The 24,326-nt window shown below is 46.7% G+C and overlaps 2 protein-coding genes across 6 annotated transcripts in view; both read left to right on the top strand.

The window, feature by feature from the left end:
* The window catches only part of DPY19L4 (dpy-19 like 4), a 31,806-nt gene extending 25,790 nt beyond the window's left edge, over window positions 1–6,016 (top strand). For all 5 annotated transcript variants that reach the window (XM_075415843.1, XM_075415842.1, XM_075415839.1 and 2 more), the window contains one exon: window positions 817–6,016. In XM_075415843.1, coding sequence (XP_075271958.1) covers window positions 817–981 — 165 coding nt within the window. In that variant the 3' untranslated portion in view covers window positions 982–6,016. The remainder of the gene's footprint in view (window positions 1–816) is intronic.
* A 4,493-nt stretch (window positions 6,017–10,509) lies between these two features.
* Window positions 10,510–24,326, top strand: part of LOC104337569 (neural-cadherin) — a 61,679-nt gene continuing 47,862 nt past the window's right edge. Inside the window, exon 1 of the mRNA XM_075415838.1 lies at window positions 10,510–10,618. The gene's annotated coding sequence lies outside the window, so the exon portion shown is untranslated. The remainder of the gene's footprint in view (window positions 10,619–24,326) is intronic.

Raw genomic sequence — 24,326 nt, 5'->3', positions numbered from 1 at the left:
ACGCCACAGCTGGTGGAAAGATTGGTTGGATAAACTGTAGAGATACTCAGAACCCACCTGGACGTGATGCGTGCTCTAGGTGACCTGCTTCAGCAGGGGGGTTGGACTAGATGATCCCCAGAGGTCCCTTCCAACCCCTACCTTTCTCTGATTATTGATAGGGCAAGACAGGAATGTTTTCCAGCAGTCTGTTGCTGAAGAACTGTAGCTCAGGGGAAATATCTTTGTGTTTGGTAGCCACCGATTGATTTTTCTCCATTAATTTGTCCTGCAACCTTTTTTTAAGCCCATGTAAACTTCTGCCAATCAGGAGTAACGAAGGGATCTCTTCAAGGATACCAGATAGCAGATGCTAAAATGCACACGCAATTTGCTTCCAAGTCAATTGGTTGTATTTTATAGGGCAGTGCATGTGTGTATCTTCAGTCTTTATTAGGTATGTCAAACTTCGCCTAGAAAAGGTAATTGAGAATTTCCTTCCCTACATAGGTGGTATGCTGCGTGCAGGTCAAGTTTGAAGTACTGGGTAAATGGGACATGTGGATAATCTCCACTGCCCTTGTTCTTTATTGTATGAATAAAGTACACTGGTTTTAATGTCTGCTATCCTGACAAAAGTATGAATTCACCAATGCTATTTTAGATGGTTAAACAAATTATAGAGGAATATGTTTTCAGCTTATTGGAATCATGCAGTATGGAAATTAAATGCATATCTTGAATGAAATTTACAGAATACGGAAGTAAATTGAACATACAGAATTACGTTCTGTCACCACTTCAGTATTTTAATTAGATCTTCTTCTTTTCTGACAGGTGGTTTGTGAGGAAGGCGACAGTTATGCCTACTCAAAATATGGACGATTTTGTCATGAAGTCAAAATGAACTATTCTCCATATGTGAATTATTTTACTCGGGTATACTGGAATAGATCCTACTTTGTATATAGAATCAACACTGTGATATCCTTCCAGTCGTGAAAAAGCATGCAGGCTTCTTTGTGAGGATTGATTGTGAATGAAATTCAGTTGGAAAAGTTCCTTTTGATCAAGGAAGTTATTTTTGCAGATACATGTGCACGCATGCAGTGTATGGACAACTTTATTTTACCAAACTGGAACTCTTTGAACTAGAGATCAACAGACGCAGATACCATCCTTGAAGGAAACGGGAAAATATGTCAATTCTGCAGTCTCTGCAAAGTGTGACAGTCTTCCATGTTTTTGCGTTTTTCTTCCCATTATGAATTATCTTCATGTAAATGAGATTTCTAACTTTAGTGTTAGAGAGCTGGTGTGGGTAGACCAGTAAATGCAGAAAAATTATTTAAAGAGCTCATTTAAGTCATACAGCTTTTATTTTCTAGTAAGAAAGCAGTCGGTATCCCGAGTCTTTTCAAGTAAGTGTTTGGGATTTTTTTTTTTTCAGTTGTTTTAATTCTTCCTGCCTTCCACTGTAAACATTTCTGTGTTTATCAAAGACACATTCATACATCTTATGTGTAGTTGTAGTGTTTGTATAAATCAAATAAGGAAAATTTTATTTAAGCAATACTTCCATAGATTAAGGCACTCATCTCTACATTGTTAGAGACGTGCTGGTGGAAGTGCGTGGACTTAGTCCTAGCAGTAGCAGTTGACAAGGTCACATCTTCGTTTGGAAAGAACTTGTCTTCAGGATTCTTCCGTGATGAAGTGTGTATGTGTGTATGCGTATGTGTGTCTTAGCAGCCATCAGAATGGGCCAGTATACAACAGTATGCTGTACTTGGTTGTAGACAAGTGTAGCAGGACAACTAGGTTTGCTACTGAGACTTCTGCACTTCTGTTTCACCCCCTCTGTGTGCGTGCTGGTGTGTGTGTGTATGGGGAAGGATGGGTGATCCTCGTTTCATTCAACTTATTATGTGATAGTTATATTGAGATAGTGCCATAACTGTAATTTAAAACACTATAATCACCACCATTAATAAATAATGGTACAGTTGTTCATAGCTATTTTTATATTAAGTATGCAACTACACTGAGATCTTTGAAAATCTACTCTGCAATCTTGCTTCCCTCTAAAATTTGTCTTCCTTGTATGACCCCCTTTGCCTCTACAGCTGTTTTGTTAGCAAATTATCTGTTCATCCTGTTTGTTGCTGGCTGATACACTGTCGTGAGAATGAGTGATGCTTTAATTCTGACTCTGGGTCTAATCCTGGTGTTGCGAATGGGAAATCCAATAAAAGGTAATGGTAACTTTGCTTTTGTAGGTCTGGCTGGACAAAAAGCCAGGACATAAGTTTTGGAAGAGGTTATTCACCCGTTAGGTGTTACCTGCAGTAATGGATTCTTGTAACACCTGGCCAAGACCAGTCTATCAGACATGTGGGAATGATGCTTTGGAGCCCAGATGTCTTCAGTGAAGGATCTGGCCAAACAGGATGAACCTTCAACTGAAAAATCTGCAGACCATTCTGCAAATGACAGCTGCAAAACGATCCTTACTGCATTTGTTGATAAAATGCAAATTCAGAGACTTTTAACTCTGAAATTATTAGGAACTGCAGCATGTTGGTGTATATCTGTGATTTCTGTCTGCTCTAAGCAGATAAATTTGCTTACTTGACACTAACATGTAGTGCTGAGATTTTTTAAAACCTGTTATCACTAGTGGAGTGATTTAAAAGAAGAAAGCTTTATTGTTGTAAAAGTCAACATGTCTGTAATCTGTTTTTTACTTTCAGTTACACTTTTAGGCCTGTGAGTCTTCATTTGAAACCAATGTTCAGATAAACCCCATCGAATATGCTGGATGTGATCACTGAGAGAAACATTTGTCAGTATAACTGAGTTACAAGTTAAAAGTAAATATCCTTTCTGGGGATAGTCGTTGTGTTGAGGGTAGTGTGTTTGTGTGCCTCTGGCCAAATGCAATCTGCCTTCATTTGTTTATGCACAAGTGCGTGTGTTTTACTGCATTGGACTGTTTCAGACCTCTCAATTACTTTCTAACAACAGAAGCTTGTGTATTAACTTGAGCTATGGCAGGCCTGCAGGAACCTTCTCTGTATGTGCTAGTGTGGATGTAGATGTAATATTTGCAAGTAAGTTTAGAGTTCCTTATTCAATTTAATTTTGGTTGACTCGCTGTCAAGGAATTGTGTGTCTGTCTGCCAGTCGTTTACCCGCCTGAAGTTAATCATTCATGAATACCATTTCATAACAGCAATAAGGCATTCCAGGTAGCAAACTTCAGGGTTACAACTGCACTTGGGTGGATAAAGTCGCACAGCGTACGGCTTCATGCCTTAGACTGCCATGTCAAGATGCAAAATTTAACTATCCTCGACTGCCCGTTGCATTTTACCGCAGCGCTGTATGTGCATGATACCACACAACATAGTTTGAGTGCTGACATGTAGAGCACACGTGTTGAGAAAAACACCAACGAGGCCATCCGCACATCTGAAGAAGACTATCTGGTAGCACGTTGGCCTTTATACATGTTTAAACAAACATGTTGAACTTTATTTGAACAGTGACATAGTTGTTATTATTAGTTTTGTCATAGTTTGTAAGATATATTCTTGATACTTCGATCGATTCTGCTTTAGGAGAATCATTTAAGATTTTTACCTTACTTTTTATATTAGAGAAAATTGTATTGCAGCCCCATTGGCACAGCAGCCTTAAGTACCAGAAGGAGCCTTTTATGTGGGAGGAACATTGCTGTTGTTCCAGTAAAAAGGCACCATTTTTAAAATGAGTGACTGGAAGAATCATATCTTACAAAGAAAATGATAAGCTTGAATTTCTTATCCAGCTATGGATTAGCAAAAATATTATTGTCTATTCTGATGTCTACCTTCTGTGAAAAAGAAGCTAAGTTTCATGATAGCCTTCAGAAGGACAATAATAGGGCATAATTACATCAGACTTGTACACCCAGCCCTGGCTCGGTTTTCAGACAGGTCACAGGTTTTAACTCCTTGAAAGGGCTGGGGGAACGTTTTGCAAATTTTGATATGTTTTGCTGTAGAGGTTGCAATTCAGTTGAAACATGTGCCTTGCAAGCTTTTATTAAACAAACAACTAACTCGGTTTGTGTTTCTTTTTGTGAAGATTATTTTGGGTTTTTTTCAAAATCCTGTCCCTCTGCTTTCTTGAGCTTCTGTTGTGTCTCAGTCCCCCAGCCTCCGGGGTTCTTGTGTCCTGAGTGGTACAGCTAGGATGGGTGCCAGCCAGGTAGCAGTGGTTCACTGGAAAGAAGGAGAAGTTGCGTAGCAATTTGTGTTGCTGTTTTGCTGTCTTATTTCCTCCTTCGGATTTCCAACTTCTGATATGCTTGATCTTAGTAAATGCAAAAATTAAAAAAAACCTTGAAAGGATAAATTGAGTATAGTATTTTCAGGCACTTACCTGTTACCGTTACACTTGTGGATTAAAGTTTAATCAAAAAATGACATGTACAGTTTTGTCTTAATCTTAATAAAATGCTCTTTCACTTCCTGAATTACCACATACTTGAACTCAGTTGATAGATTTGCCAGGAGATATTTGACACTAATGAAGTAAAGACATTTCAGAACATACAAGCTTCTATTCATATTATTTTAAAAAATACTGTTTTTATTTCTTCATAAGTAAATGGAAATAGAGTTTAATACAATACGATCTTAAATACAATTTCCATTGAGGGGGTAAGGAAGAGATACACAAATATGGAAGAAAAGGGGCCAAAAGGGTTAACAGGCATTGAAAATTCTTCAAACTGTTTGCTCTGGTGGCATTATTGTTTACTGACAGGTGGAAGGTTAGGGACCAAATCTTGTTCTTGCCACCTTGTTTTCACTAACTTGTATGCGAATGTCTGAATCTCGCGACCCTTCATCAGCTTTCCCATGGGGTTCACATGAACGGGAGCTGCAAGAGCAGGTCGTAGGGATTGTAAGCTGTCATTGAAATGCTTCTTAATGACTGCTGTTAACTATGTATAACCTATCCTTTAACCAAAAATCTAACAGGAGGAAGCGTAGGCTGTTCGTGTGAATGCGTGGGCATGCATATTGTGTTTGCATTTAGAGATGTCTGGTTTACTACTGTGATCTGGAGATGTAATGAGTAGCTTCTGTTACTGCTAATGGGGGTTGAATCTGTAAATCCCCTATATATTGATGGGCAGGTGGATTCTAGAGTACTATGGTATTAGAGCTGAAAGAAAAGCTGAGTTTATTCCAACACAAGCAATATGTAATATGAAATAATACCTCAACGTAGATCTGTATAATCATGCCTTTAGTGCGCTTTTTAAAACTTAAACTCTTCTTAAAACTTAACTTGGGGGGGAGGGAAGTGAAAATTCTAAAACACGCAGTGTGTGTTATTTTAGTAATCATTTCTACTATTTCATCAGTACAGCTAAAAGGAAATGTCACCGTTACGTTGCTGCACTCTTACTATGCCAGATGCAGGGCTAGCGATGCCTAAAGGTCTTCTGAATCGTCCGGTACCTCAGCTAGATGTTTAAATGTGTAATTAATCTGGCAATGTGTTTGACTTCAGTGCAGTTAAATGTAATTCTGCCTTTCAAGTAATGTTTAAGGTTACCTATTTATTTGATGGAAAAGAGGTGGGTGTTTCATGCCTTTCAAAGTTGCAAACTTTGTTGCTTGAGTAATGCAGAAGACTTATTGGTGGTGCTTTACTTGTTAACAGTGACCTTGAGCAGTAGCGTGTATGGCGTATGGGCTTATCTGTGTGCAGGTGTTTAATAACAAATCTAAGGAATCCAATTCCTCTTGTCCTGTTTGTTGTCTTGGGCAGTTTTTTATCAAAACAATGTGTACATAGTAAGGTTTTTTTCCTCTTGTGACAAACTTTTTCTGTGGAAAAAAGAAATTGTAATAAAAGCTGAGTCTAGAAAGTATGGATTGTTTGGAACACAAACCGTTTTATGCTTTCTTCTGAGAAGTCTGATACCCTTTCACAAAAAACATGTAGTTCATAATGAATTAACCTCCTTCCTCTGTTGCAGTAATAAAATTATTTTTGTATTCTGTTGTATTATTTGCATATGCAGATTTCAGTCAAGTGAGGACTGTACAGCACAGCTCAAATATCTGTCTTAACAGAGCATAAATAGTCTCACAGCTCTTGAGGATAGTGGCCTGCTCAGGCTGGACCCATGCGTTGTGCTGGCTGCGACTACCCGTTGAGGCACACCGGTACGAGGACGAGCGGCAAAACACGAGGTGCTTCGTGTGCAGTGACCGAGCTCTGGCTTTCTCCCGAAAGATCCTCCTACAGCAACGTGCTGGGCTTGCATGGCAAGGTTTCGGTAGTGGGGGGGGTACAGGGGTGGCTGCTGTGAGCATCTGTCAGAAGCTTCCTGCATGTCCGACAGAGCCAATGCCAGCTGGCTCCAAGACAGACCCGCCACTGGCCAAGGCCGAGCCCACCAGCGACAGTGGCAGTGCCTCTGTGATAACAGATTTAAGGACGGGGAAGAAAAGCCCTGCGCAGTGGCAGCCGAAAGGGAGGAGTGAGAGGAACAATGCTGCAGACACCAATGTCGGTGAAGAAAGAGGGGCAGGAGGTGCCCCAGGTGCTGGAGCAGAGAGTCCTCTGCAGCCTGTGGAGAAGACCAGGGTGAGGCAGGTTCTTCCCCTGCAGCCCACGGAGTTCCAAAACACAAGCTTGTGCTTTGACTTCATAGAATCATTAATGATTTGGGTTGGAAGGGACCATTAGAGGTCATCCAGCCCAACCCCCCGCAGTGAGCAGGGACGTCTTTAACTAGACCAGGTTGCTCAGAGCCCCGTCCAACCTGGCCTTGAATGTTTCCAGGGATGGGGCATCGACCACCTCTCTGGGCAATCTGTTCCAGTGTTTCACCACCCTCATGGTAAAAAATTTCTTCCTTACGTCTAGTCTAAATCTACCCTCCCTAAGTTTAAAGCCGTTACTCCTTGTCCTATCGCAACAAGCCCTGCTGAAAATATTTTCCCCATCTTTCCCATAGGCTCCCTTCGGGCACTGGAAGGCTGCTCTAAGGTCTCCCCGCAGCCTTCTCTTCTCCAGGCTGAAAAGCCCCAACTCTCTCAGTCTTTCCTCACAGGAGAGGTGCTCCTTCCCTGATCCGCATCAGCTGAGCGGGACCTTGCTCCCCACCCCTCAATTCCAGAAGAAAAATGGTTTTCATTGGAAAGACTGATCGAGGCGTTTAGTCTCTTCGTCATCTTCCCTATTTCCAACAAAATCATGCAGTTTGGTCCTTTTGGTAAAGCTTGAAAAAAATGGCCGAACAGCCCATTACAAATTACACCATTTCAAAGCAGGTATTTAATGCGTATACGTTTAATTTAATGCATATACTGCCCGACAGCAGTTAGAGCGGTGTTTCAGCCATGCCTGGCTGGGATGCAGTCACGTAGTTGTGGAGCTGGTAATCACCGTCGGATGCCCCTCAAGTGTGTTTGCATCCCTTCGGACTGGAGGGTGGGATGTGTGTCTGCCAGTACCTGTATGGTTGGTTTGCAGTGCACGGGTTGTGTTGAGAGTAACACGGTTGGGCTGATAAGTGTCCACGGTGGCAGGGTTGTGGCTGGTTCTGCCCCGTGAGGGGTGCCCTAAATTCCGTCAGTGGGAGTGACGTGCAGCGGAAGCCTAAATTTACATCACCAAAACAACCTGGACAGGCTGGAGAGTTGGGCGCAGAGGAACGTGATGAGGTTCAACAAGGGCAAGTGCAGGGTCCTGCACCTGGGGAGGAACAACCCCATGCACCAGTACAGGCTCGGGGGGACCTGCTGGAGAGCAGCTCTGCGGAGAGGGACCTGGGTGTCCTGGTGGACGACAGGTTAACCATGAGCCAGCAGTGTGCCCTGGCTGCCAAGAAGGCCAATGGGATCCTGGGGTGCATTAAGAAGAGTGTGGCCAGCAGGTCGAGGCAGGTTCTCCTTCCCTTTTACTCTGCCCTAGTGAGGCTCCATCTGGAGTACTGTGTCCTGTTCTGGGCTCACCAGTTCAAGAAAGATGAGGAGCTACTGGAGAGTCCAGCAGAGGGCTACAAGGATGGTGAGGGGACTGGAGCATCTCTTCTACAAGGAGAGGCTGAGGGAGCTAGGCTTGTTTAGCCTGAAGAAGAGAAGGCTGAGAGGGGACCTTATAAATGCCTATAAATATCTAAAGGGTGGGTGTCAGGAGGATGGGGCCAGACTCTTTTCAGTGGTGCCCAGTGACAGGACAAGGGGCAATGGGCACAAACTGAAGCAGAGGAAGTTCTACCTAAACATGAGGAAGAACTTCTTCCCTCTGAGGGTGACGGAGCCCTGGCACAGGCTGCCCAGGGAGGTTGTGGAGTCTCCTTCTCTGGAGATATTCAAGACCCGCCTGGACAAGGTCCTGTGCAGCCTGCTGTAGGTGACCCTGCTTCGGCAGGGGGGTTGGACTAGATGACCCACAGAGGTCCCTTCCAACCCCGAACATTCTGTGACGCTGTGATGTGTTAACAAGTGTATTGATGATATGTGGGTTCACGTGTGCGAGGGAGCACTGAATAAAATCCAGCTCGAACCGAATGCTGGTTTGGGTGGTCTGGCTGGCTCATTAAGTGTCAGAAGTTAATGGGCTTTCTAGTGCCTTTGTGAGGCAGGGAATTACATTTTATTTTTACGTAGCGCACAAAGAGTAAGGGTAATGCACTCAAAGATTGCTACTGCACGTTAACCACGGATGAATCTTGATGGTTACTTTCTTGCTGTTACTGGTAAACCGTTCCTTAAAAATGTTTGGTTTTACTTTTTGCCTTCGCAGTCTGAGATCCCGCATTGTGCCAGTTTTTAGGGATGACCATCCCTTCGCCTTCCTGGGGTACGAATAAAGGCTGTCAGCTCGCAGGAACGTGATATGGTCACGCAGGGATCACCTCTCCCTAAAACCGGCGGTGCCCCAGGTGCCAGAGGTGCAGATCTAGCGGTTGGTTGTCACCTTTGACTGTTGCCCGTAATATTTGACCAAACCTGATTGAAACGGTCTCTGCCTTCCTTTGAGCAAAGCTGCGCTTCCAGCCTGGAGATGCGGTCACTGGGGTTACAGCAGCCCCCTGCTAAAACTAGCAAACCCGTGCTCAGACAGCGAGGGGGAGTATTTCCAACAGGAAAAAGCCCTCGCGCAGTTTGACCAGCTGGACGCGGAGCTCGGCGAAAGGCCGTTACCGTCCCCGTGTGAAGGGACGCGTTGCTGTTCCTGTTTGCTGTCGGGGTGGAAGGCGCTGCCGGGGCTCGTGCTTGGTTTGACGCGTGGCGGGGAGCGACTGGCGTTGGGGTGGTCTGGCTGGGGCTCACACCTCCGTTGACGGCGTTGTAACCGGCGCGATGATTCCCACGCCCGGGCGGTTTTGCGCGCGTTCAGCAGGACGGACGCGTTCGCTTGCCGAACTCCTCGGGACCGTTTTGGTATTGCCCTCAAGATCAGCACACGCTCTTCTTTCCCGCAAAAAATATTTTAAATGTGGTGGTTGGTGCTGTTGGTCACGTCTTATGCTGAGACATCTTTTGCTCTTCCCCCTTCTGCCAAAACCACGTCCTCGCGGCAGGAGCCTCTGCGCGCTCCTAAGGGGCCGCGCGTCCAAGGCGAGAAAAAATGGGTCTGCGCGGTCACAGCTCTTTTCCAACGACTGAAGCATCCCGAGGCCCTTTGCCCTGTGTGTGACAGTGGGGTTTCCTCCGTTTCTTCTACTGGTTGCGCTTTTAGCTTGACTGGGGGGTTTCACAGAGCCTCGGGGAGGCGGGAGGGTGCCCGTGTTCCCCGGAGCCCCCCCGGGAAGCAGGAGGGAGCCCGGGAAAACAAAAAAAGCCGCGGAATTAGGGGAAAACGAGGGATTTGCCCAGAGCCGCCACGCGTTTTGCCACCTCCGGGGCTCCGCCTCCACCCGCTGCGAGTGGCCGCGGCGGCGGGGGCGGGCCGGGTCTCCCCGCGGCGTGGGTGTGCGGGAGCGCGGGGCTCCGTGGGTGCGGCAGGATGGCCCGGGCGCGGCGGGGCGGCTGCGGGCGACTCCCGGCCCTGCTGCTGCTGCTGCTGCTCGGCGGGGCGGCGGGGCCGGGGCGCGGCGGGGCTCCCCGCCCGCTCCGCTTCTCCGGGCGGCTGCCCGAGGACAGCCCGGCGGGGACGCGGGGCTTGCGGGAGCCGCAGCGGGCGGGCCGCTCCCCCCAGGAAGCGCTGCCGGCGGTGGGCGAGCCGGCCCCCCCGGGCGCGGAGGCGGCCCGGCCCCGGGCTCCGGGCGCCGGCAGCCGCCGGCCCTCGGCGGTGCCCGGCGGCGGGCGGTGCCGGTGCCTGCGCCTGGCCGGGCGCGGGAGGCGGCGGCGGGGGTCGCGCTCCCCCCCCTCGCCAGGCCCCGGCCCCCGGCGCTACACGGCCCGGCTGCCCCCCGGGGCGCGGGTGGGCGACGCCGTCTTCACCGTCCCGCGGAGCGGCGGGCGGGCGGCGGGCGGCCGGTTCGAGCTGGCCTCTCCCGGCGCCGCCGCCCCCGTGGCCGTGGACGGGGCGTCGGGGCGGCTGTACCTGCGGCGGGAGCTGCGGGCCGGCGGCCGGGCCGAGGTGCTGGTCAAGGTGCACGGCGGCGGCGGACGAGGTAGGGAGCCGGGCCGGGGGCTGGGCTCGGCGGCGTGGGGCCCGGCGGCTCTGCTCCGGTGCGGAGGTCATGAGGGAACCCCCGAAACCACGGGTGCTGCGGTCGCGCTGCCTGGCGTGGGGCGCCGGTCACAGCGGGCTGGCTTCTGCGGGACCGGGGGGGTCTGTGCGGGACCGGGGGTGTCTGCTCACGGGTCAGCGACCACCTGAACCTTGTCAGGAAAGGGAGCACACCCCGCAACGGACAGCTTGTCTTGGAGCGGCGGGGGGGTTGTTCACGGAGCGGTGGGGTGACCGGAGAACCCCTTCAGCTCGCCGTCGTCCTGCGGGACCGGGAGAGGGAGAGGTGAGGTTGCCCCGGGGATGCGCCTGACGGACCCGCAGCTGCAGGCCGCCGCGCTTGGAGATCCTCCCGCGGCCGCCGAAGCCCACCCGAGCGGTGATGGAAGCCCCCGGGGCGCGGGAGGGCAAAGAAGCCAGCGGTAGATGCCAGCGGCCTTAGGACAAGTGAAATATAAAAAAACCCCCACCCTGAATCCGGAATCACAGGACTCAGCGTAGAGAACAAAGTGGAAATATCGTTATGCGGCGGTGTAAATCCTCAGCGCGCCAACAGCTTGTGTGCTGTCCGTGTGCTGCTCCCGACAGCAGCAGGGAGAGCGGCTGCGCTGGTGAAACTGCCTGAACCCCACGTTAAGCTTGAAGGTGCGGTGACCAGAGCTGGCCTTTCCGCACGCTCCGTTTGTCCGGCTCAGAGCAGGTTTGGTAGCGTGTTTGCAGCTGTAGCTCAGGTCTCTGGTAATGTTACCCATTGTCATTGGCTTGTATTTCGATGTGATTTTTTTTTTTCTTAGATGTTTATAACAATTTCAGGAGGGGGGAATATTTACAGTTTTCTGTAAACGAATTTTTACAGCCTAACAGTCCCAAAATGCAAAAGACAGGGCTGGGAGGAAAACAAAGGTGCTGAGGCGTGCTGGGGGCTGTGGTCTCCTTCGCCATCCCGCGCTGTGTGCCAGCGGAGGGTCCCCAAGCCGCCTGCCTGAGAGACTCCTGCTTGTGGGAATGGGCTGTGTTACGCACGTGAGAGACATTTAACGTGACATTGAGGCTGCACGCTATTTCTAGGTGCTAACTTAAAGCAGATCACCAGACAATGGAAGCAGGACTTCTCATTCCAGCTGGAGTTGGAAAGGTGACGTGTTGCTTGACTGGTTTGCTTATTTATAATGAAAGCAAACAACCAGTGCTGTACAAACGATTAATCGTGTTGCCCTCTCCAGTCTGGTACTGTACAACATGTTTTTACCACTGTCTGTGCACTGATAATGTATTGACAAGAGGTGAGCCTCGGGGAGAAAGGAAGTCGATGATCAAGTGGGACAAGGTCATTTCGACGTTCCTTTAAGCTACTTTTAAAATCAAAACCGTCTCGTAACTTTGTACCGTAGCACACTTGGGATCTTTTTCTGGCTGCTTGTTTTACAGGAAGATGATGAAACAGTGGGAGGCTTTGAGCATCCGTATTTTATCTGAAGAAACCTGGTGAACTGTCTAACACCAAACAGAATTAACTTTGGTTTGCTCCTCATTTCTCCTCCTGCCTCTTACTAAATACAATTAACAGTGGGTGACATAGCAATCAATATTGTGGAACATGTGCCAAACCTTTAATCCTCTCATTAATTCAAAACCAAAACTATTAGACCCTTATTAATTGCCATCTCTTATGTAAAAGTCATGAATGGACTTCTGCGTTTCACAGGTGCTGCTTCTCCAGTGAAGTGTGTGTCCTGGGGTTTTGTTTTCGTCAAGAAAAGCAAAGCTTTATTTGGCACTTAAAAAAAAAAAAAAAGAGGAGGTCAGATGGTAGCTTAGAGCACTGTTTCTTGCAGCTGTAGTCCTAGGAAGACAAGGTATTCATGTACAGGGTTGAAATACTGAAATAAACTGAGCGCAGAGTACAGTAACTTTGTGAATCCCACCTGTTGCTCGGTCGCGCTCGTAGCAGTGATGTGTGTGGGGCTGCCGTCTCTTCTGTGGGGACACCGTAGCTGCCGCTGCGAAGATACGGGTTTTTCTCCCATTGCATACACACTTGGTACGTGGACTGTACATCGCAAAGAGGTTTGCACAACTTCTGCGAGTTGTCCTATTTACCTACAGAAAGCAGTTAGCACCTTCTTTAGGCATCTGGCAGGTTGCCTCAGTCTCTCAAAGCCTTGCTGTTCTGGGCTCTGCACAAGTGTAGTTGTGGGATTGGGACCTGGAGTTCAGACAAGACTCTTACACAGAGGCAGGAGCTGTTAACCCACCCTTTCCTCATCTGCATTTTCTTCTGGGACGTGTGACATCCTGGAAACACTGACTGTGCCACCAGAAGACAGAGGAACAGCGCGTAGCCTGAGCGCAGGAGGCCTGGGGGTAGTGGGAAAGGATTGGGAGGGCTGTAGCTCTCTTTCCCTTCCATGTCTGCCTCTGTTCATGCACACTTGCGAGCACCTACATAGGTTCTCATTACTGGCTTGCACAGGGTGGGACGTGTGCAGTTACACAACTGTTCCCTCTTGCTCCACCGATGGCAGTCCTTTCTGTAGCTGGCGGTGCGTACTGGTGCGCCCTGTATAGAGGCTTTGTGTTCGGGACTTCGTCTGTTGTGTTTCAGAAAGTGAAGGGACACAATTTCTTACCCCGCGCTTTGGCTCTAGCAGACTTTCAGCTTTGTTTTGTGTTTCGAATCTGAAGAGCCTGCCACGGAGGGGTCATAGAGCGCTCGCTGCGTTGGCTTGGAATGGTGAGGTCGGCTGGGTGACTTCCCTGCTCCTGCACACACCGACACCACGGACACAGCCCACGTGCTGTCAGATTGAAAACACCCATGGTAAGAAGTCACTCCATAATCTACAAAGGTTATTTTTCTTTAACAACAAGGGAGATCTGAAAGCCCAGCAAGACAAATCTCTTCCCCCTCCAGCATGTGTTCAGTGCTCTGAAGGAGCTAGCAACCCCAAAATCTGGGATGTCTCAAGACGTCAGAGTGAGGTAAACACCAGCAGTTAGTTTACAACCGAAATGAGTAAAACAGTTGTCAGGCTGCTCAGTATTTCCATGTTTTGGAGTTGAGATGGACCTCTCGCCCCCTCTTCTCGTTCAGGTGGGACAGCAACTATTTACTACTGTAACTGAGCTCCAAGGAGACAGAGCTTAAACCTGGCAGAGGAGGCTGTAGCATAGCGCTGCTCCTCGGGCACAGTGTCTTTTGGTAGAATGTGGTCCGTATTGAACCCTTATGACTCGCTGGAAGCAAGCTACATTTTGAAAAGGCATCTGTCAAATCTTGAAATTCCTGAAAATACAGCCTGGACTGCGCATAGAAACGTTATGTGATTGGAGTCCCTCGCACTTTCTTAAAAAAGCTTCCACCAGGATGCCTACTGGGAAAGGAAAGCCTTTTAATCCACATAATACAGCTTGTGTGAAAACTAACAAATAATCGGTATATGTTGCTGGCTATGATTTCAATCAAGATATAGCTTAGGGGCTTTTTTATGGAGCCAGAAATGGCCCATTGCTTCCTGGCACCCCCTGACATTTTTAAAACAAAATAAATCTGACTCCAGAAACAGAAATCTGACCTGGCAGTCGGGTTTGGAGATCACACTATATGCTGCCTTTTTTTTTTCCCTCCTGGTATTGGACTGATTAAAACCATGTGTGGATATCATTGCTATGCCTTCAAATTCAGGTGCTGACAGAGAAGCTTGCTTCACTCAAACCGTGAAACCATTTTAATGGCTAGGGATCGTTAGACAAAAGGTCAAGCTCCAGGATGAAGGTTATTGTGTTACCCTGTCTGTGCGTATCTTTGGAAGAATCTTACTGTAAAAAAAACTGATGTAAAAATATAGAATGACCCAGAGGCAATAAATAAGTGGGGAGAATGTCTGATAAAGTCTACAGCTGAGAAACCAACAGAAAGCTTAAAAACTGAAGCGGTAAAGTTTATGATAGAAGTATTCTTAGTAAGGTATATAAGAAGCTATTCAAATGATGAGAAAGCCTTTATCGTAATGATTTTAAGGGAAAAGCACTAGGAGACCTTCACAATAGAATATTCAGACCCTTAATGTTAGCATCATAAATCCTATTATACAGCCTATGATTTCATATTTCTGAGTTTTCATTACAACAGCGGGAAGGCATTTAAAGATGTGTTTCAGAGCCAGATCAAAGCTGCACCATGCCCGAAACACCCCTGCATGCTCTCACTGTTGTCTCACGCTCCAAGAGGACTGGGTGGTGTGGTGGCAGGGCTTCATTTTTGTGTGCCGGCAGGAGCTGGCTGAGCTGCGGCTGCCTTGTCACACCCACATCACACATGGGAGGCCCAAAATTCACGCATACTGTGTTTGCACAGCAGTTTGTTCCTATAGGCATCCCTAGGCAGACATGGACGTAGCCTTCCCTTTTGGGAATACAACTCTGAAGTGGAGTCGGACTGCTCCCACTCGTGCGTCTGCGATGGGCGTTGAAAGTCCTTGCTGGAGAACAGCAGTGGCTTCTCAGCGGGTGTTTCACAGCATCACAGAATCTTCGGGGTTGGAAGGGACCTCTGTGGGTCATCTAGTCCAACCCCCCTGCCGAAGCAGGGTCACCTACAGCAGGCTGCACAGGACCGCGTTCAGGCGGGTCTTGAATATCTCCAGAGAAGGAGACTCCACAACCTCCCTGGGCAGCCTGTTCCAGTGCTCCGTCACCCTCAGAGGGAAGAAGTTCTTCCTCATGTTTAGATCGACCTGCCTATGCTTCAGTTTGTGCCCATTGCCCATTGTCCTGTCGCTGGGCATTAGTGTTTCCTCGCTAAAGCAGTCAGACGATGACTAGTGCATGTCACAACAGTGCTGGAGTTTTAGCCTGAGCAGAGGGGTTGGCATGCTAGTGGAAACTGTGAGAAGGTTAAGCAGAAAGTTTAAGAAAAGCCTTCAAAAGCTTGACCTGAGGAAGCAGGCTGATGGAAAGGACTTGGAGTTCTGCTCTTGTAACAGTAACTTCTCCCTGCCTCCCATGTTGCTGAGGGAAGGTTCTAAAAGCAGCACTTGGTGACAGCAGGGTAAGGAGCGGTTTGTGCAGGTGACTGCAGATGCACTTGCTGTACCTCAGATGGATCGGCTGGGCTTTTGAGTGAGTAACAAACACCAGACACATGGAATAGACGTCTGCTTCGTGACAGAGAAGTAGCAAAGCGGCGAGGGATGTGTCTGTGGAAGGGGAAAAGCATCTGTTTAGAAATTCAGCGTACAAGGAGAGCGGGAAGGTAGGCTATCGACTCTGCCTTTCCATTTCCTAGGACACAGCGCCGGAACCGGCACACGGCTCCCTTGGAGACTGCTGCTCTGGTTAATCCGAACGCACCTCGAAATGCCGCTGTCTGCCTCCACCTAAGTGCACATGCTCCTATGTTTGAGGTGGATCTCTCACAGTTGCATCTAGTGGTGCTAACAAGAAATATTGCTGCAACTTTTTTTGGCATCTTTTTCTGCATAGAGAACATCCTATTGCTGCCGAAAAAAAATACTAATATTTTGCTGGTGATGGTAACTTTTCAGGTGTTTGGAAAGAAGATAATACACTCAAAGTATGGTCACAGGAACAGCTCTTATTGCATAAAGCTTCAGCAAGCGACTTTTTATTTTAAAACCATTTGAACAAATCTCAAGAAGAGACTTACTTATGTTAAAGGACAATGCTGACACAAGAACAAATGCCTGTAGCTTTTCTGCAGAAAGACCGGGACTGGAAGCAAGGTGATTCCTAACTGCTCCAGCAATCAGATTCTCTCTTTCAGGAAAAGGATCTCTTGTGGCCCACACAAGCTACTTTAAACTTATTAAGTGCCACTTTAATGAGGAAGAGTAGGTGCTGTGTTGTGTGGGACGATGGCGAGGCAGAGGCAGTGATTGGGAGCTTGTCCAGTCGTGGGCTTCTCGAGGGATGTTGGGTTTCTTTGATGATGCTGCCTTTATTACAAATGTTTAGGAATCTTCCTAGAATTTGTGACTATATGTTTTGAGCCTCTTTTTTGCTGGCAGACAAGAGACCTTGCAGGTAATTTCACTTCAGTGACAGTTAAGACACTTAAGTACAGTCTTGGAGTATACTGTACCACATAAATGTCTATTTTGTCTGTGTCATTTCTCCTGCTGTGTGAAATATTGACCACAGAGTAGAAGATAAAGTTGGAGCGATGAACACAAACCCAAAGAACATGCCTCTCCTTCCTATCAACAGTGAAAGCTGAATGATCTGCGAAGAGAAGCAACTTTTAAATGCCAAGATTATAGCTGTGTCTTACAGCACTTTCCTTCTTTAAAAAAAAAAAAAGATTAAAAATCCCCCAAATGTCCTCTGTGCTGCTGACTCCTCAGCTATTCTTATTATGTCAGCATGGTCTGACTTCCTCACCAACTGACATGCCTGCAAATAATTATGGATTGTATAGTATTTAATAGTGTCTTTTAATGGTGATTAGTATGACTGTTAACGTGGCAAGCTGTAGTAAAAAACTTGTTTTATGAAGGATACTGTCACCTGGAAGCTTTTGAGATCCTGTAAATAATTGCACTTCCCACCTTCTCTGCGGTGCTGTGAAGGTTTCCTCATCCTCGTGGTTGGGTGGTAATGGGCAGCTGTTGGTAGACACAGTAGATTTAAGGGCAGAGGCAAAGACGCTAATTCTGTAATCACAGGTCTGACAGTGCTTCAGAGCCTTCCTCTGGAAACACGCAAAAATTTGAGACACTTGAAATACTAGAGGATGACACCACAGTCAAGGTGTAAAGGCTAGGGCAGGATGATGTGGTAGTAGAAAAGATACGATGGATTTTGCAGTCCCACTCTTGCACCTGCCTGAAGCTTTTCCTGTGATGTATGGACATCTGCCTGTGGAGTTGTCTTTGGTGCCCAGCACATGCTGTAGGTGTCTCAGATACCCAGCATGATGGAGGTACCTGCTGTAGCTTTGCATTCCCACAAAAAGTGAAAAATTGGCTGAAGGTTTGTCTTTGCTGCCCGTGCGTGCAGTAGCACCTGCAATTGCCTTTTAGCTCTGGTGTCCCGCTGGGTAAGTCTACAGGTAGTATTGAGGTAAGCAAGACCTTGCCTCCTAATATTGGAGAAGTGGTGTATGAGAAGACAAGTCCAAGTGCTGGTGCCTGTTAAGAAATATGTCATGAAAATAACACAAAGCGATCTCTGCAGGCGGGTCTGTCGAGCTTGCTGGCTGTGGTTAACCGAGGAGGGAGAACTGAAACCCACTGAGAGAGCTTTAGATGAGGCAGTTGGTGCAGTTGCATTGCCCAGCTGTTCTGTGGCTAATGGAGTGGTTTGTGGACTTTCAAGGGACTGGAGAGACTACTTCTGTAACTGGGTTAGTGAGGATATTACCCTGCCTTCAAGACCTGGCTCTGTCTACTAAGTCCAACAGAGTCCAGCTGGTACACTGTGTGTTACAAGGGGGTATGATACCCCTGAGCATTGTATCCAAACTTTAGAGGTATTTTTAAGAAATCAAGTCTGTTAATTAACAGAAACTTCACCCTCAGGAATCTCTCATTGGTGTTTGGGGTGGAGCTGACCCATCATTTTTATGACAGCAGACCGGCTGTACTAAAACTTCCCTGTACAACTTTTCTTGAGGGAACTGCAGAAAAGAAATTCAGAATACTATGGCTTTTAGTCCCAGAGGGGTGACCTGTGCCGTGAAGGCCCTCTCTGCTGTGAGAGCTCCTCCTCGCCCCAGTGCTTCTCGCGGGAGGGATGACAGCACCTGCGGTAGCTTGGCAGGTGCAGGAGCATGGTAGGCGTTGCTGACTGGTCTGCTCTTCGGACCAAATGAAAGCAGCTTTCCCTTCCCCTTACCCTCAGGGGACACCCTTATTTGGGATCCCCGTCTTCTGGCCAGCTGCTGACTTTCATAAAGCTTGCAGGAACCAACTGGCCACCAGATTCAGGAGCCACTTGGGCAGGAGAGATGGGCACAGCGGATAGCATGACTGTGTAAATAATCACTTCTTTAGGCTAAAAGGCATTTCTAAAAGTGGTGATGAACTCTGGCTAAGGATTGATTACTGCTATAAGACATTTTCTTGGAAGTTTAAATACTCTTAAGTAGATTATTCCTACATATACTTTAGTTTTCTGAAAGGCACAAAAAACCACATGGAAGAGTTTTCATGAGTCATGTCCATATGTTGGGGTTTTTTTTTTTCAGATTCAATACTTCAGTGTTTGTAGGATACTGTGTAGTGGATCAGGACTGGATTACAGGTGTTGTGAGGGCAGGGATGTTTTAAAGTTAGTTTGTGAGATACTTAACACACACAATGACCCAATCTTGTCTGATCCTCAGGTAGTACTGGAGTATATGACTGACCATAACTACAAAATAGAGACTAGAATGTTCAAAAGCAGCTTGAACTTTGAAAATATCTGTTATTAGTCAAGGATAATGGTTAGGAACTGGGGCACCAGTGTGTCTCGCAAACATAGAGCACCTAGTTATGAAAAAGGCTGATGAACTGGCATTTATGATCTGCAAGGTCATTTATGCGAAGCTGTCTTACAAAATCTGAGTGAGAGATGTGAACAGTGCTTGAAAGAAAAAAACAAAACACAACCACAAACCCAAGAAAAAACAACCAAAACAGTGTCTCCAAAAGGAGACATTTTCATCTAATATCATTCCACTATTAGATGACAGTAGGGGGAATTCATAGAATCACAGAATAGTTTGGGTTGGAACGACCCTTTAAAGGTTGTCTAGTCCAAACCCCCATACAAAGAGAAGGGACTTCTTTAACTAGACCAGGTTGCTCAGAGCCCTGTCCAACCTGACCTTGAATGTTTCCAGGGATGGGGCATCAACCACCTCTCTGGGCAACCTGTGCCAGTGTTTCACCACCCTCACCATAAAAAATGTCTTCCTCATGTCCAGTCTAAATCTACCCTCTTCTGGTTTAAAACCATTACCCCTTGTCCTATCGCAACAGGCCCTGCTAATAAGTTTCTCCTCATCTTTTTTATAAGTCTGTAGCTTTTGAAGGCATAAAAGCTGCTTCTCAGTGCTTCACCCATCACGCCTGTGGTTTAAGTATCTCTGTTGGGGGGTTTCACCCCATTTCTAACACTGTTGACTTGCACAGATGTCAGCAATGACAGCTGAGGCTTTTCTCTGCTCCCTCAGAAGAGCAGGAGGCCTTGTCTTCCTGTCCACTGGAGCCTCACCGAGGGGATGGGGCTGCTAGCGAAGGGAAGGGAAGTATTCATCACTGTCAGTGGCTTATTTTTAAATCGCTGTGTGTTCGGGAGGGGTGTGAAGTGTAGCATTCTTAAACTCTGAGGACTACAGTTTCCGATTAGTCTTGTGTTTTCTCTCGTCTTCCTGCACAAAAAGCCTTTGTCTTCCTTCTCTTGATCTTTGTTGAGGCTCCTCAGATCTGTCATGTGTTGGGAAGACTGGAGCTTGATCTGCGCGTTATGATATTCAAGACACAAGTTTATTAACTTATTCAGTGCATCAGGTGTTTCACGGAAACTACGTTCTTTTTCATTGGAGGAACTACACGTCATTTGAAACTAATTTTGTGTTTCAGTCATAAAGAAGACAAGAGTTTCTTAGCCATAAGAGTAACCATTTCTCAGGTGTGGACTTCCTGGTGAGGGTCCAAGTCCAATACCAAGCCAAAGCTCCTGGTGTCTTGCCCTTCCGCGGAGAGTGCGGCCTGACAGCACAGTGAAGGGCTGTGCAGCCATCCCACCTTGACGTCCTGTTTCAAGCTGGGTCCTTCAGAAATGTCTTTGCATACCATGCTGTCTCTTTTACATTCAAATGATCCATTTTGCCAGAGGGGATATAAGCAAAACATAAACTACTCTTTTTTATGCATGTTTTTTTACTCTTCAGCTTCCAAACGTCAGTCGCGTCAAGCCCACATCAGCCAGTGCAGCTCTAATCCTCATCTCAGGAAAAGAAAATGACTTCTGTCATGTTTCCTCCTTCCGTTCAGGGAAGAAAAAAAAATATTAAAGGAACACAGAACTGATACAAGCTTGCAATAGCCACTTGCAGTTTAAAATCCTTTTCCAGTTATTTCTTTGCTTTCATGCTTTTGTCCAAGGATGACACAGGTTTATCTGCTCTGCTCTGCTGAAGTGTGTTCAGCTCTCAAAGACATAAAGTTAGCAGCTTGTCATTGCATGGATGGCCATGTGGTGAGTTCCCCCATCCTTACACTTGCTACATCCTAACACTTTTACGTAGGTTCCTCTTGGCTGGTGGTTGGTTGACATCCCTTTCATGCCATCCCTCACATGCCTTTCTTATGTGTAAACAAGGGGTAGAGTTGAAGCCTTGGAGATATACTGGTATCTCAAGCAAAACCAGCCCCTTAATACTCTCTTCTACATTGATCATACCAAGACTCTTTTTCAAATGGGTGGTGCAGAGACCAGGGGTTTTATCCTGTTGATAGCCTTGTTTCACAGGCTGTAGAGCCTGGTTTCCTGATTATTTCCTTCCTTTCAGTGGATCATTCATATTGACAAAACGGGCGAGCTGTGACATCACTGGGTGATGTTGCATTTTGATTTAATAGGGTGCTGCGGTTGTGTCAGTGGAACAAAATAAACCACTATTGATTTCAGAGGCTTGAACTGTTAATGCCTTTGCAGTTATGACAGCTGAAAAACCAATGCATTGCTGGAAAAAAACCCTACCTTATCAAGACTAGTTTTGTTTCACTGACTTGTTTCAAGTCAATGCAATAATTTTGCATAGTGTTTGATTGCCATCTGTCTGTCACACCTTAAAATCCTTGAGTTTTTTATGCCTGGTGTCTGTGCAAAGAGGTGACAGATACCAGAACAGAAATGTTTGTATTCCTGAGTAGCGAAGGCTCAAAGTGCAGCTTCTGAACAGCTTTTTCTGAGCGATAGGGCTGAACAGTGCTGTTTGACTGGCCTCCGGTTACTCTCCGGTGTATGTTCAACACTGCTTTTTTTAGTGTTTTGGACTTGCTCCGAGTTAGACCTGACCTTTATACCAATCTTTTCTTCATCGAACCACAGAATCATTTAGGTTGGAAAATACCCTTATGATCATCGAGTCCAACCGTTAACTTAACACTGCCAAGTCCACTGCTATAAACCATGTCCCTAAGTGTCACTTCCACACTTTTTGTGAACACCTCCAAGAATGGTGACACAACCACTTTCCCAGGCAGCCTCTTGCAATGCTTGATAACCCTATCAGTGAAGAAATCTTTCCTAATATCCAGTCTAAACCTCTCTTGGCACAACCTGAGGCCATTTCCTCTCGTCCTATCATTTGTTACTTAGGAAAAGAGACTGACATCCACCTCGCTGCTTCCCTTCCCTCCCTGCCAGAATAAGAGCTCCGATGTCTGTGTGCAGACAAGCCGGACTGTTTTGTCAGCACGCTTGCAGGCTGCTTCAGTTGAAGTTTTGTTTACTTGCACAGAGAGAACAACTCTGCTCCTTCAAGCCTTAAAAGCAGAAATAAATGCTGAGTGGCTGAAGGAGTGAGCCAGGTCTCAGCTGCAGAAAGACGTTCCACCTGATAGCCAGAGTTCATTACCACCTGGTGCTGCACCATGGCCCTCCAAGTTTGGCCTCATCCTGTGTTTCTCCTTTCATGGGTGGTGCTGTCTGTCTCCAGAGTGGTGTTCACTCATTCCCTCACTGCTTACTTTTAAGCGAACGGCAAAGAAAAACACAAAGTCCAAAGAATGTTTATACTAGAAATTCCCTCAGGCTGCTGGGGAACAAGTGACATGTGAACATGTAAGCTTCAGAAATCAATGAGATGCAAAAGCTGAAGGGCAGCAGGATTAAAGTGTGATGGAAAGGATTTAACAGTCTTGCTGGTACCGTGCCCCTGCCTAGAGGCAGGCTTTGCTGTAACAAAGTGATTGTTGGCAGATATTTGTCTAGTCAGGTCTTAAAGATCTCATTGATGGATGATCTGTCACCTCTCCAGTGGCTGTCAAGTGCTCCATCATTCTTAGAATTCAAGAATTGCTGGGGGATTCCCCCCCTCAATCTAACACAAATCTTTTCCTTGGGAATGAGAGTTTGTTACTTTTTGTTTCGTGGTGTAGGGAACAGCTGACTGATCTCATACATCAGTTCTTCAGCATCTTACACATCCCTTGCAGTCCCTGGAAAATCTCCAGGTCTTTCCACCTTTTTTGACAGGCTATGTTTTCTGGTTGTGTTCTTTGCTCTTCTCTGGACGCTTGCCAGCCGGTCCACAGTTTGCTTCAAACCCAGTCCCCAGAACTTTAGTTCACTGGAGCAGGTGACCCAGGGAGGTTGTGGAGTCTGCCTCCTTGGAGACATTCAAAAGCCATGCGGACACAGTCCTGAACAACCAGCTCTAGGTAGGCCTGCTTGAGCAGAGTGGTTAGACCAGAGGACCTCCAGAGGTCCCTGCCAACCTCAGCCATCCTGTGAGTCTGTGATCTGAGGCTTTGCTAGTGGCACAATTTTACCAATGTTCAGTGAGGGCTGAATATGAGCCAGCGGTGTGCCCAGGTGGCAAAGAAGGCCAACAGCATCCTGGCTTGTATCAGAAACAGGGTGGCAAGCAGGAGTGGGGAAGTGATCGTCCCCCTGTACTTGGCACTGGTGAGGCCGCACCTCAGATACTTTGTTCAGTTTTGGGCCCCTCACGGCAAGAAGGACATTGAGGTGCTGGAGAGTGTCCAGAGAAGAGCAACAAGCCTGGGTCCAGAGCACAAGTCTCACAAGGAGCAGCTGAAGGAACTGGGGCTGTTTAGTCTGGAGAAGAGGAGGCTGAGGGGAGACCTTATTGCTCTCTACAACTGCCTGAAAGGAGGTTGTAGTGAGGCAGGTGTTGGTCTCTTCTCCCAAGTAACAAGTGATAGGACAAGAGGAAATTACCTCAAGCTGTGCCAAGAGAGGTTTAGACTGGATATTAGGAAAAATTTCTTCACTGATAGGGTTATCAAGCTTTAGAACAGACTGCCCAGGGAAGCGGTTGAGTCAGAATCCCTGGAGGTATTTAAAAGACGTGAGGAAGTGACACTTAGGGACATGGTTTATAGCAGTGGACTTGGCAGTGTTAGGTTAATGGTTGGACTCAATGATCTTAAGGGTTTTTTCCAACCTAAATGATTCTGTGAGTCTATTTAAATACACATTTCAGAGAGGAGGTAGGTAAAGTTTTTGTAAAAGTCCAGAAAATTATTGTTAATTTGAACAACATGAATATTTCTCCTGACATGGTGTCCTGAATTAGTGAAATTTATTCCCTTGTCTGTCTTTTTTAAAGCATAGAGCTCTAGTTAGGGCTGACATTATTGACATGGTGATTTTTAATAATTCTTAGACCAGGATTAGGATTTTGTTGTTGATTGATATTTAACACTTGGATTACCTACATGGGACAATATTAAGGAATAAGCCATAGAACTATATTTCTTAGAAATCATTCTCTGGGTTTCACTAAATGAGAAAAATGCTAGACTAGATATTCATCTCCACAGAAATTAAAACTGCCGGAATTAGACCAATGAAGGAACAAAAATATTTTTCATGCCACGTGCCTACAAGTTTTCATTCTGTCACCTGGCCCTAGCAAAATGACACCGTTTATAGCTGGCTTAATT

The sequence above is a fragment of the Opisthocomus hoazin genome, chromosome 3 (genome assembly GCF_030867145.1).
Source record: "Opisthocomus hoazin isolate bOpiHoa1 chromosome 3, bOpiHoa1.hap1, whole genome shotgun sequence".
Taxonomy (NCBI): domain Eukaryota; kingdom Metazoa; phylum Chordata; class Aves; order Opisthocomiformes; family Opisthocomidae; genus Opisthocomus; species Opisthocomus hoazin.
The sequence above is the reverse complement of the archived record's forward strand: the minus strand, read 5'-3'. Positions and strand labels throughout refer to the sequence as shown.